At 42.5% G+C, this 14062-nt stretch overlaps 1 protein-coding gene across 2 annotated transcripts in view; it reads right to left on the bottom strand.

The window, feature by feature from the left end:
* Positions 1 to 8187, bottom strand: part of CEP152 (centrosomal protein 152) — an 85886-nt gene extending 77699 nt beyond the window's left edge. The window contains exons 1-3 of one of the 2 annotated variants that reach the window (XM_084884788.1): positions 8064 to 8175; positions 7634 to 7858; positions 1539 to 1632 (exon numbers count right to left, since the gene is read on the bottom strand). In XM_084884788.1, coding sequence (XP_084740914.1) covers positions 1539 to 1632; positions 7634 to 7656 — 117 coding nt within the window. In that variant the 5' untranslated portion in view covers positions 7657 to 7858; positions 8064 to 8175. Of the gene's footprint in view, positions 1 to 1538; positions 1633 to 7633; positions 7859 to 8063 lie in introns of both variants that reach the window. The other variant, XM_084884789.1, reaches the window with a different exon arrangement.
* Positions 8188 to 14062: the final 5875 nt, after the last annotated feature.

The following is a 14062-nucleotide window of genomic DNA, read 5'->3' as shown; positions in this document are numbered from 1 at the left end:
CTGGCAGAGAATTTGTAAGAGCGAAGCTGGCAGGTCCAAGAGCGGAGCCCATGTCTGTGTGAGAGGTGGGGACCGTGGCCAGCGGGAAGGGAGAGCCACTGTTCAGCTCTAGCCCCCTTGCCACATGTGCAGACACAGGCCGCGTGTGGCCAGGGCTTAGGACATCTCAAGACAAACCAGAAAATCTGAACTGTTATATGACAATTTCCCACCTTTAAATATAGATTCGATATTTTAAAAATACCATACAACCAAATAACACATGTCTTTGGACAAAGCCCACTGAGCTGACAGTTTTGTATCTCTGCCCTAAATGTACTGCCAACCACAAGGGCAATTGACCCCATTCCTTGCTTCCTGTCAACACTAATGGGCCACTTAGCAAAGTGCCTTCTCAAGCACAGGCTCAATGCAGAAGAAACCTGCTATCACGGTCCAGTCAACCGAGAAATCTGACTCAAACTAAAAACAATTCCAACAAGTAAGCTGACTTGCACCAACTGCAACTATCACTATTGCCACTATTTACTACGTGCCAAGAATTCTAAGCACTATATATATAAAACCTTCTCCATGTACTCCTTTTCTCCTTTAGTCTATTCACCACACAGCATTTACATAGATCGTTCAAAAATATGATTACTTTCTTGCTTAAAATTCTCCACTGGCTTCCCATTGCTCCTAGAATAAACTACAAATGTCTCACCATGACATACTGAGATCTGGCCCAGCCCACCTCTTTGCCCCATCTCCACCACTCAGCTCTTGCTCACACAATCCCAACAGCTGTTTGACGGACACACGGGGTCTCTTTCGGACTTGAACACATGAACAGCCGTAGGCTATTCCCCAATCTGACAATGCTTCTTGTAGGAAACCCTACCCTTTGAAGTTTATGTTTCCACCTTGCCTTAGGAAAAATTGTGTTAATAAAAAGCAAGGGTTCCTAAGACAAAGAGAACTTAGAACTGAGCTCCTTTGGCTAAAGCTCCTCTGACCCCCAATGCCTTTCAAAATTATCTTTCATCTCTGGACTCCTACTTAATCTACTACTAAGTAAGCAGCCTTTCTCCAGACTGCTGAACCCTTCTTAATATTGAACAAGAACCCCAGCATTAATTGGCATCCCAAAATGGGGCTTCCTGAATCCTTGCAGCACCAAAGACTTCATTCATTTGTTTACTTATAGATGGTCTGCCCTCCACTAAGAAGTAAGCTAAGGACCTTGCCACACTTGGTCAACGCAATGTTCCAAGCAGTTAGATTCTAGGCCTCTGCCTCCAAAGCCAGCCACTACCTCCTAAATGAAACAGCCTAGAGAATCCAACCATTATCTAGTGGCATCATTCAAGGTTGTGTTCTATTCTCGTCTCAAAAAAAGGAAGCCTTCCACTCATCCACCTTTAGTCCAACTATTGATCAGGTCTCAGGGGGGATTATACACTCCTTCAACATGACACACAAGGACATAATTTTGATAAGGAAATAAAATGGTTTAAGATTGGGTTTGGAGTCTTTTTTTTTCCTGAGCAACTCACCTCTTTCTCCCTTTCATAATCTTCGTTGTCATATTCTTCATCTTCGTTTTGTGTCTGCAGTGCCACACTACCAAAGTCCAGTGACATGGTCCTCCTGTGGGACGAGAAAGATGTCTGGTTTCTAAATGTCCCAAAACTCCTGGCAAATCAGACCATACAGAAGATGCCATACACAAAGAAAACGTCTGCAACTCACGTGTGACCAATGGTTAGTATTCCCAATATAAAGGGAGTTCCTACAAATCAACTGTGATTCACAGAAAATAGCGGTATGACAGAAATTCACAGGGGGGAAAAAATGTGATAAACTGATGAACAGACCTTTCCAGTGTTCTGAAAAGTATAACTTAAAACAATAAGACTTCATAACCCATGGACACAGACAATAGTGTGGTGAAGGCCTGGGGCAGAGGGGCAGGAAGAAGAGGTCAATGGGGATGAAAGGGGACATATGTAATACTTCCAACAATAAAGATTTTTTTTTAAATATATTTTATTGATTTTGTACAGAGAGGAAGGGAGAGAGATAGAAAGCTAGAAACATTGATGAGAGAGAGTCATCGATCAGCTGCCTCTTGCACACCCCCTACTGGGGATATGCCCGCAACCAAGGTACATGCCCTTGACCAGAATCGAACCTGGGTCCCTTCAGTCCCCAAGCCGACGCTCTATCCACTGAGCCAAACCGGTCTCGGCAACAATAAAGATTTTTTTTTTTTAAAGTAAGATGTTAGTTCACATACAAAAAAATAAAAATAAAATAATAATAAACTAGAAATGTCCCAAAACATACATATCTTAAGAACATGCTCAAAGTTTCTAATTGGATGTATTCTATATGGCACAGGTAGTACCCTCTGCAACTGGCTCCCTCCTTTGAATGTCACAAATCCAAAGTTCATGTTGTACACAAAAAAATTAGGTTAATCGTTGGAACCTAAAACCCATTTTCAATCGGGTGGACTCCATACCGCACACAACTAAACTCTATAAGTGGTTAATGTCCTCCTCTTAAACCTGATCAAATCAGGTTCCGGGGGAAAAAAATACTCCGGAAAAACAGAAGCTGAGGCTGTGAAGTGGTACCACGGTGGAGCTCCCATTCCAAAGGCAACAGCCCGGGCCCCTGGAGAACGGTAGCCGCCGTGGCAGAAGCAGCAGCAGGAAATGGGTTTTCAAGCACTCGCACTGAAAAAAGCTGCCAATGATGTGAATTATACTTTGGGATCCTGACGCTGCCCAGAAGCGACCCGGATTTTCAAAGCTCTGAACAATCCTGACAGAGAAGGAGGCGGGCGCCATCCATCACCCGGCCCCTGCCCTCCACGCGGGCCCTCCCGTGGGCCAGTGGAAGGCACTCTGATGGGAGCCTGTGCCACAGCTCATTCGCTCCACGGTTCAGGCTCTAACATGTCATTAAACTGGAAGGGAAATAAGAAACACGGACCCAGCCGTCCAGAAGCATGTTGCCATAAAGAACTCCACTCCTTCGTGTGAACAGCTGGGAGCTCTGATCACAGGCTTTTACATAAGCCAACAGCTCCAAAGGAAAAGATATCCCACTTCATCAGATCTGAGGCCCCCTGGATGGTATGACACAGTTCCATGTGTACCACCAAGAGAAAGGGGTGGCCAATTAAATTATGACACATCATTAATTTTAAAATGCAGCCTGACTTTGCAGATGTTAAAATGTGCACTTTAAAGTAGGAGAAATATGGGATTACAGGTCAACACAAACAGGATTTTCAATGCTGAAATCCCCATGTGTCCCGTTTTTGTTTTCCAAGGTCTGAATTATGTTTCTTGGCCAGACTCTAATTTGCAGTCCACCTTTTTTATCCCTCCCTCTTGGACCCCTACACCCTGCCCATCACTTTCAACTCTATAGACTGTAAACCCGCCTGGGCCTGCCCTGCTCCTTGCTGCTCCTGTGCCAGGCCTAAGAGGAGGGGACATGTGTTCTCTTTCACTGAGAGGGAAAATATCTATGCTTGGGGAGCCTAACCCCTGTCTCTCCCTCCCCCTCTTCTTCCCCCCCCCCTCCCCCCCCCCCCCCCCAGCAGCTACAACACAGGTGGGGAACCTTTTTTCTGCCAAGCATCATTTGGATATATGTAACATCACCTACAGGCCATCCAAGATGATCAACTTAAAAACTAGCCTGCTATTTGGTCAAACACTTAATTAACTCACCCCTAATGCCTTGCCAGACCAAATGATTTCACGGGCCTTATATGGCCCATGGGCCAGACATTCCCCACCCCTGAGCTACAAGTCTATACTAGAGCTGAAGTGGAGAGGGGAAAGCATACAAGCTCACGTCCATGGTTTTTTTCACTACTGCTTGTGAACATCAAGTCTACACAATCTATAGATAAAGAAAATAGTAGGCCGTTTAAACCCTGGCTCCATAAAAAGAAATGAGATTCAGCTAGATCTTAAAGACTTCCCGAAAGTCTCCAGGCATAAATAATCTTTCCTGCTTTTGATTCTTATTCACCTCTTCCTGAATCTTATCATTAAAGCCAGAGGTGGAATTGGGTGCATTTCTTCTTTACTAGGTAAAAGAAGGGTAGTTGTTCTTTCACTAACATGCCAGTAATGTGTTGAACATTGAAGAAGAAAAAAAAGATTTATAGGAGCCTACTTTTTTCTCAGATAGCAAATAATGAATTCTCTAAGGTATTTTCATTTTTTATTATTTATTGAATTTAGAGAGTGAGGAAGGGGGAGAGGGGAGAGAGAGAATGAGAAAGAGAAAGAAACATCGATTTCTTGTTCCACTCATTGATGCATTCATCTGTTGCTTCTTGGATGTGCCCTGCCAGGCATTCAAACTCCCCAACCTTGGCATATGGGGACGTCATCACTTTAGTCAACTGACCTACCCAATCATGGCTGGTATTTTGATTTTTAAGTTAGAGAATGTAAAAGATCAAATAACATCTTTTTTTAAATTACATTTTAAATTCAAACCATCTCATTAAAGAAGAAATGTGAAAATATCTGAAAAGGCCAAAATCTAAATCATTGTAGAAGGAAAGATACAAACAAGTTTTCCTTCTGAAAAGTGAAATACCAGAGAGCTTAAGAACTATCACAGGCATAAAGGGGAATTTGATAAACTAACTGTGGTTAAGAAAAAGAAAAAAAAGACTAAAAAGATAATTAGTATTTTAATTAAAATTTAAAATAAATGCCAATGTTCTTCTTCAACGTATTAACCTCTACCAATTACCATTGCTATCAGAGACTTTACTATAATATTCAGAACAATAAAAGAGCCTGCTTTAGAAAAAGAATTAGCAAGATAATAAACCCAGAAGCCATAAAGGAAAAACTTGACAGAAATTAACCACACAAAAAGTTTTGTATAAAGCAAAACATAACATTAACAAGTTAAAAATTATGTAGGGAAAAATACATCACTAAAAATGTCCAAAGATAAAATAATAATAAGAAGAAGAAGAAGAAGAAGAAGAAGAAGAAGAAGAAGAAGAAGAAGAAGAAAATATTTGCAAAATACATGACAAAGTCCCAATATACAGTTCTCACACAAAATTGAGGGGGGGGAAATGCACATACACACACACACACACACACACACACACACACACACACAAAACAATTTAAAAATAGGCAGTTGACATGACAATTCTTTTTTTTTGTTTTTTTTTCTTTTGGTTTTTTTTTTTTGTTTTTTTGTTTTTTTGTTAACCTTCACCTAAGGATAATTTTTCCCCTGAGAGAGAGAAACACATCCATATGAGAAAGACACATCCATCGAGTGGTTGCTTCACAGGGGTAGGGAATGAACTTGCAACCCAGGTATGTGCCCTTGACTGGGAATCGAACCTGAAACCCTTCAGTATTCGGGCCTAAACTCTACCACTGAGCCACACCAGCCAGGGCTAGTAAACATATGTACTCTTGAATAAATTTGGCAATACTATGCCACTACTCAAAATTAAATATTTCTGTATTTATTTATTGGTCATTTAAAAATCAAGAGGCAGAATGTGTGTCCAGTATGCTTTTTTCATAGCAAGCTAGTTAATGCTTTCTTCCAGCTAGATAACTTTTCTGAACCTGTTATCAAGACTATGGTGTGCCCTTTCTCACACTCAAATTGGAAGGGCTCGGCCTCGATCCTCATTTTGTTGTCCCCAGTTACATTGTCTTTGCTCTCCTTGCAATGAGAAGGAAGACCAATGGGTGTTTAGTTAGACAAAACGGTAAGCTAAACTAAAACATCTTGTTGTTGCCTCATTTAAGAGTCTACAAGCATTCTGAAGGCAGAAATTAAATATATCTACCCTACCCTTTGGATATGGTAGGCACACAACGAGTCCTGGTTGAATGAATATAATGCATTCATGTTACCCTACATGGATTCATTATTATGATAAAACTTTACTGTACACCTACTGGGTGCCTGGTTACATCCCAGATGTATCCAAGACATAGTACCAGACGTGGGAAGCTAACAATTCCTCAGGGAAACAATGATATTAATTAATAGTTACAATGATACATTGTCTATTACTTTATAATAGAGAAAAGTAACAGCAAATATTAACTTTGAGAAGAAAAAAAGGCTGAGGGAAGTTTCACAGGACGACTTCTAATCAGAAATAGATGTTCAAGGACACAATACGGCTGGAAGTGAAGGATGAGGACACACATTCAGACAACTGGGGCTCAAACCTGGCTCTTCTACTTACCAGCTGCCCAACTTTGAGCAAATTGTTTCCATTTCTCCCTTAGTAAAATGAGGACAAAAGTAGTACCTACCTCCAAGATTGGTTATAAGGCTTCACAAGATAATGCATATTAAGTGCTTAGCATTGTGTAGCAACCAATACATTTTAGTAATTATTATGATATTAACGCTGAATAAGAGTAGGCCAGCTACAAAAGAGGTGGGACAGAGAGCATTTAGAATATTTGAGAAAAGGTAAACGTTAAACCTGTGGGAAACTTTTATATAACGCAACCCCTTCTGAGATAAAAATGCCACCTCCTTCAAAATGCCCTCCCTATCCTGTTCCCTGATGGAATTAGTCACTCTTTTTCCATTTTTGTTCTATATTTCTTATGCTTTTCTTATGGCTTCATTCCAGACAAAAGAAAATTCCAAGGCGCCCTAACTGGTTTGGCTCAGAGGATAGAGCATTGGCCTGCGGATTGAAGGGTCCCAGGCTTGATTCCTGTCAAGGGCATGTACCTTGGTTTCTGGCACCAAGTAGGGAGTGTGCAGAAGGCAGCTGATAGATGTTTCTCTCGCATTTATGTTTCTAATTCTTTATCCCTCTCCCTTCCTCTCTAAAAAAAATCAATAAAATATATATATTTTTTTAAAAGAAAATTCCGCCAAAACCGGTTTGGCTAAATGGATAGAGCGTCGGCTTGGGGACTGAAAGATCCCGGGTTCAATTCCGGTCAAGGGCCTGTACCTTGGTTGCGGGCATAAACCCAGTAGGGGGTATGCAAGAGGCAGCTGATCGATGACTCTCTCTCATCGATGTTTCTAACTCTATCTCTCTCCCTTCCTCTCTGTATAAAATCAATAAAATATATATTTTTTTAAATTTGCCTAATTTTAAAAAAAAAAGAAGAAAATTCCAAGGCAATTACTTGAATGCATTCACAAATCTAGGAAGTGCATAAATATTGTCACATATGGTGAAAGGATACCACGAAATTCAGCTTAAATCATACTATAAGTTCACGACTATAAGATAAAAAACGTTAGGTGCCACAAAAGAGGTTTATAAGAGCTCTGAGAGTTAGTAAATTCTACTTATTTGCTTACATGCCTGCTTCTCTTCTAGAATGCAAATAGCCGGAGCACACTAGCCTGCTTTAGGCTTGCAATATCAGGTTTAGGAGGTCTATTCATTCGTTCATTCAACCATGTACCAACCACTGCTCAAGATTACAAAACTTAACGGGGACTCGGTGGAAGAACATAAACATATAAACAAAAGATGACAATAACCTGTGATCCGTGCTAATGACAGCAGCTTAGACAAATCAAGTCAGGGATCCCAGAGGATGGAGCGAAGAAATGAATTCATCAGAAGCCTTACCCAGAAGCTGCGTCGTCTGGCATCAGCTATGGCACAGCAAGCAGGTTCCGCGAGGCAGAAGCTGCACAGAGCCCAGGATGCCCGGGGTGGCGGGCTTTGCCTGCCGGCGTCACATGCACTGGGTCCACACACACGTGCATAGACCACCCACTATGAGCCAGGCAGGGCGCCAGGGTGACCACGGAGGGGGTCCCCCGTGTAGAGGCTCAGGGTCACCCCAGCAGCCTAGAAGAGAAGAGGGCCTCCCAGAGGTCACAGCTGAGCAGAATGACACTTCAAAGTCAAAGGCTGAGCTCCCGCAGGGGGATGCACCTCCGCGGGATTTGGGGAGGGGGCGGGTCAGCCCTCCCGGAAGCCTCAGCCACAATCCGGAGGATCTCGCACCCCCTCTAACTGTAGCCCCCAAGCCCGGGGACTAATCGAAACTCACCAGAGGCCGAGGATGCTGTCACCGCGGGGAAACTCTCGCCCCGGCTGAAGTCCAACTTCCTAGCAAACCCCCAGACCCAGGCTCCAATCTGCTGGCTCCTTCCTAGTCACAACCGAACTCGGAGGTCTGAGGTTGTTGAGAGACAGCTGCCTCTTCCAATCGCCCACTAGAGGCTCCCCTGTGGGCGGGGCCATTCCGGGGTTGGGCGGGACCTGGCGGCGAAAGTCTCCGCCTTGCTCAAGGTTGGTTGAGGAGTCCGCCTGCAGTTGCTAAAGTCAGGCTGTTTAAAAGCGGGCGCCAGACGTGGCGGGAAAGCGCCTCCTGCGCGCCCATTGGTGAGTTCGCGAGCCAATGACAAAAGAGTTGGTTCTGGAGAGGGAAGGTTTACCGGTTGCCTAGAGATGTTCAAGCGCTTGGGCGAGGATGAGCTCCTGCGCTTGCCATTCCTAAACCTCAGCACACAGAATCCCTCGCTTTCCTGTCAAGCCCTTACCTTGCAGTTTGGCCTCCTGATTTTCCAAGGTGCCCCCCTCCCCATCAGCTAAACAGCTTAAATTTTTTTGGTTTTTTTTTATTTTATTATTTTGTCTTCCTGATTACTAGATCCCACCTTGTTTGAATGTGTGTTTCTTTCATTACTAATTGTACATTTTCCCACGTGTTTATGCACTACTTGAATTTCCTCTCGTGTGAAAGTTCTTGTCACTTACCAGTAGACGTTAACCTGTCCCTTAAGACAGCGCTGCCCAGTAAAGCCCCTTTATGTTCCTTCCGTGGTTAAAAGGCTTCCAGAGAATATCAAGACGTTGGTAGCAGCAGGCTCACATAGCCTTTGAACCCTTTCCCATAAATGGAGTAAAATGGTTGTTCATCTTCATAATCTGGCTAGTTTTCCTTTGCTACTGTTACAGAACTTGCTGCTTGGGGTGTTCTATTCCAGAACTAGACTGGTTGTCCCAAGGTAGTTTTTATTCACTTGCAGCAAAGAAAGGAGACAGGGGATTCACTTTCAATGCTTTGCCTCTGGGAAGGGATGCTTGGCCACTGTTCATATCTATGATTTGGTCAATTCATGTTGATCTCTTCGTTGCAGTTGACTACACCTATTTGGTGGCGTTCCTGTCAAGCTCATCCTGTGTACAACTGCATCTGCAAAATATTGTGCTACATTTAACATTTAGCAAGTTGACATTTTAGTAAGACCTGCCCAGGCCTTGAGACCCATGTCCTATCTAACATTACCTGACCACCAATCCCTGGGATACCTACCCTGATCCCTGTAACTCCATCAACTAGCCTAATAGGTATTTAATCCATAGCAACAGAGAAAGTGAAATCACTGGCTGAGTTGCCCATGGTTCCCAGCTTGCTTTTGTTTCACTCCAGCTATTTTTCACTTGTATTTGCCCTACCTTTCTTCTCCACCTGTTCAGTCTTCAAGATAAAGGAACACCTCCTTGTAACTCATACCGCCTTGTTAATTCCCTTCCCTGGCAGAAATATTGCCCATCTCTGTACTCGGTGTGCATGTCTTGTTATAGTTTTCCTATCTACTGTAATTGCTGTGTGTCTGTTTTACTCAGTCCAATGTTAACATCTTGAAGCACTTTCTTTGCTTGGACATCCAGCCTGCTTCATGGCCCCTGGTAGGCACTCAAAACAAATTTGTTTTGTTAAATGAGTAAGTGAAAGAACAAACAAATAATGAAGGCTTTTTGTGCCAGAAAAGAAAAGCAAATAAAGGCATTCAGATAAATTGCAGTCATTAAAATCTGAGCCAAGTATCTGCTCGGGAGAACAGGCTTAGGGACTTTTATGTCTCACTGAAGTCCTTCAGCAGACTGTGTGAAGCGTCTTGTGCTAAAAGTTAAGATGGAATGCTATGGCAAGAATGCTAAGTGATTCCTTGCCCACAAACAACTGTTTCTTGGAGAGAGGAAAGCATGAAAGATGTAAGGAAGAGAAGCACATGAGGAGCCTGAGTTTATGATCCTTACAGGGTGCTTTAGAATTTGCTAAGTTCCTTCACAGACACTAGCTCATGTGGTCCTTACATCACAATCCTGTGATGGGCTAGGACCAGTATTTAGCATCTCATTTTACATCAGAAGAAACTGACAAAAAAAATTTTTTTTAATGGCTTGTCCATGGCTACACAGTTATTGTGAGACAAAATTTGACCAACTTGTCTCCGATCCAGAGCTTGTCACTAAATATAAGTGAGACTTAATACATGTCACAAAAGATGCAAAATAAAAGATATCAGAGTCCCTTGCCTATAAAAAATAGATTTGAGTGGAATTGTGGATATAATCATCAAAATTTTCTTGACTGCCTATATCCTGTTTAATTCCTGGTTTAGGTGTTTGAAAACAAAGTGTGAGGCAGGACCCCTACCCTCAAGGTACCTACACTCTTTTTGGAGTGAAAGATGCTTACATAAAAAGACAATACAGAAACGTAGTTGACCACATATAATGTGAGTAGAATAGGCAATAAAAATTCTGGGGTAAAGTGACCATCTCATAAAGGCTCTGTCAGGAAAGGTTCCTAGAGGAAGAGAGTCAACAGGCAGTTTGACTAGCATGGATGATTGCAATGCGAAGGCCAGGCAAGCGAAAGTGAAGGATTCTTATATCCAGAGGTGAGATTGGAGAAGTAGGCAGATAGAAGGTAATTGAAGAGCTTGGGACCTGGAAGAATGGGAAAGGCATTCTACAGAGGTAAGAAGAAACACGTCCAGAGATACACAGACAGAGGTATTCTGGGGTAATAAAGACAAATGAGGGGGGAGAGAGAAAAACAACCAATGCCCTTGACTGCTGGACAAGAGCTTATTTGGGATGTTGGGTTACAGTTTACCCTGCATTTTTTAAACAGACACACCTGTGAGCTGGAAGGAGGCTACCTCTACCAGACTTGTTTACATTTCAAGTGTAAATGTCACATTGTTGATGAGATGTGGTTCTTCCCATTAAGAAGCATTTACAAAGGTGGAGTTAAGCTTACATTTCTCTTTTTTCCTACCTTCTCTTTGGTGTCAGAGCTATCAGGTCAATGCAGTACAATCATGAAATGAGTGCTATCCTCTGAGTTCACGTTCCAGCTCTCCTACCTACTAGCTTTTGTCTGCACAATTTTTTTTTAATTTTTTTTTTTTTTTTACCTCTCTGAGCCTCCAAATCCAGATCTGAAAATAGGAATGACATCTACTTCCCAGGATTGTGCAAAGGATAAAATAAGATTGTGTGAAAAGGCTTTTAAAATGTAGGAATACTGTTTCTCAAGATTATTTTGTTTTCCGTAGTTATAGCTGATTAAACTGAAGTACATACTGGAGTCTGAGATAGTAAAGAAAAATCAGGAAGTTATACATGCTGTAACCCAAATGCTACAATGGTCTAAGAGTGGATGGTAGAGAAATACAAGTGTGACTATGTGCAGAGGGCAGCAGGAGCTTATGGCATGGGGCAAAAGAGGAGTTTGTTCAAGAGAGTGCTTTATGAGGGCAAGACCAAAATATGAAGTTCTGAGATGGAAAAGAAATACTTGAAAGAACCAAGGAAGACCAGGCCATTATTTGTAGTATATTCAATCAATCATATTTTGGGAGCATCTACTTGTGCCACACACTGTTCCAGAAGCCCATTTAATGCTGACATGTGGGTCAAGATGCCTGTCCTGACCAAGCTCCTTTTTATAGACTCCTTCCTGCCTACAGCCACCATGACTTCACCATCATCTCCTCCCCACCACCCTGAGACCTGATTGGAACAAAGGTGAGCATCAGACCCAAAGTGGGCTAATCATATCCCCTTCCCAGATAATTGAAACAAGACTTCATGAAACGGAGGCAAATGGGAACCATACAGAAGAGAAGCAGACGTATGGGAAAAATGCTACCACCATAGCTGTGGCACGCGTATGGTAGACGAGCATGAACTTCTGTCACTCAAAGCCATGGATCCATCTGGTCCCTGCACTTTGTGAAGCCTGACCTTTCAGCTTTTCCTTGGGTCCTGTGATACCTGAACCTTAAAACATCTTTTGACTTGCATCATGTAGGGATTGAATAGTGTCCCCCAGAATTTCATGTTCACCCAGAACCTTAGAATGTGACCTTACTTGGCCGAAACCGGTTTGGCTCAGTGGTAGAGTGAACTTCGGACTGAGGGAGGGCTTCCCAGAGAAAGCTGTCAGGGAGTGAGGAAGATCAAGGAAAAGGAAGAGGCGGTGCCAGGCTGTGCTTTGGAAGCAGTGCCTGCCCCAGCCTGATTTACAGGGAGCTCCGGAGTGTAATCCGAGGGCGTGAGGGAGCTGAGCTTCCCCACTTCTGCTGCAGTGATGGTGGCAGGGAAGGAGAGAAGGAAACCCACGCGCTTCTGGCTTTTGGTGACTCAAAGCAACTCCCTAGCAATCCCCAGAATGAAGAGTGCGGGTAGTTAAGAGCAAAACACATAGAAGCCAGCAGCCGTGCCCCTACAGACATGATTCAAGGATCCAAGGGGGTCTGGGCGGAGCTGATGGCATCTCCTACGTCTGTTTTGCCATCCTTTGATCTTGTCGGCATAAATTCCTTTTTATTGCTGCATGATATAGATGTACCCGTTTATTTAGCCATGCACTTGTACGAAGCTAAAAACAAAGCTACCATGGACAGTCCTGTACACGTGTTTCTGTGAACACAGGTTTCCACTTCTCTTCGGTAAATGCCCAGGAATACAATTATTCAGTTGAATATTAGCTGCATGTTTAGTTTTGTAATAAACTACCCAATTGCTCTCCAAAGTGGCTGTGTTAGTTTACATTCTCACCAGGAATGTATTTGTGACCCACATCCTTCTCATCCTAGCAGCATTTAGTGTCATTGCTATTTTTCATTTTTACCCATTCTGATAGGTATGTGGCAATATCTTCTTGTGATTTTAATTTGCATTACCGTACTAGCTAATGATGTTGAACCTATTTTGCCATCTCTATATCATCAGAGATGTGTCTGTGTTTTTATGCCCACTTTCTAATTAGACTTTTTACTGTAGTTTTAAACAGGTTTTTTTTAAAAAATATCAATATATATTCTAGATATTAGCCTTTTTTCAGATATGTGGTTGGCAAATATTTTCTTCCAGTCTATTGCTTATCTTTCATCTTCTTAGCATTCTTTCACAGAGAAAATTCTATATTTTTAAAATATAAGCAGGCTGATTTTTAAAAAATATTTTTATTGATTTCAGAGAGGAAGGGACAGGGAGAGAGAGATAGAAACATCAATGATGAGAGAGAATCATTGATCGGCTGCCTCCTGTATGTTCCCCACAACGGGGATCAAGCCACAATCCAGGCATGTGCCCTGACCTCTGGTTCATAGGTGCTCAACCACTGAGCCACAGCAGTCAGGCCAAAAATTTGTCTTTTCTCTGAAGTGTAATATACTAGGGTTGTTTTTTACTTTTTTTTTTTTTTTTTTTTTTTTACCAGTGTGTTGTTTAATGGATCATGTCAAGTCTAAGAACTCTTTGCCTAGCCTTATATCCTGAAGATTGGCCCTTATTTTTACTTTTGTAAAAGTTTCATTGTTTTAAATACATGCTCATAATGCACTTGAGTTCATGTTTATGTAAATTGTGAGGTTCATTCTTTTGCCTCCAATTGTTTGATTGCACCAGCACCATTTGTGGAATAATGACCCTAGCACCCTGCTTCAGAGCCACCAAAACTGGTTGAGTCCCTCCTCGGTAGCCAGAGCTCCTAAAAAGCAGCCTTCCCACAGCTCTCTCACCTTCTGCTACTGTCCCTCCCCCCCTTCCCTGGCCCAACACTGTGTCCTCCCCTGTGGTTTCCCACCCTCTGCCCACACCTTTGTAAAACACAATCCCTTTATTAAAATCTCAAATTACCCACGTTAGGCGAGCCATCTGTTTCCTCTCGCGACTCTGACATAGCCCAAGGATGACAAATTTTCCAAATCCCAAACATCAGACATATACTGTCAATAGTCA

Source organism: Pipistrellus hanaki (genome assembly GCF_964339955.1).
Source record: "Pipistrellus hanaki genome assembly, chromosome: 1".
Classification (NCBI taxonomy): Eukaryota; Metazoa; Chordata; class Mammalia; order Chiroptera; family Vespertilionidae; genus Pipistrellus; species Pipistrellus hanaki.
Note: the sequence above shows the minus strand (reverse complement) of the source record. Positions and strands in the feature narration are given on the sequence as shown.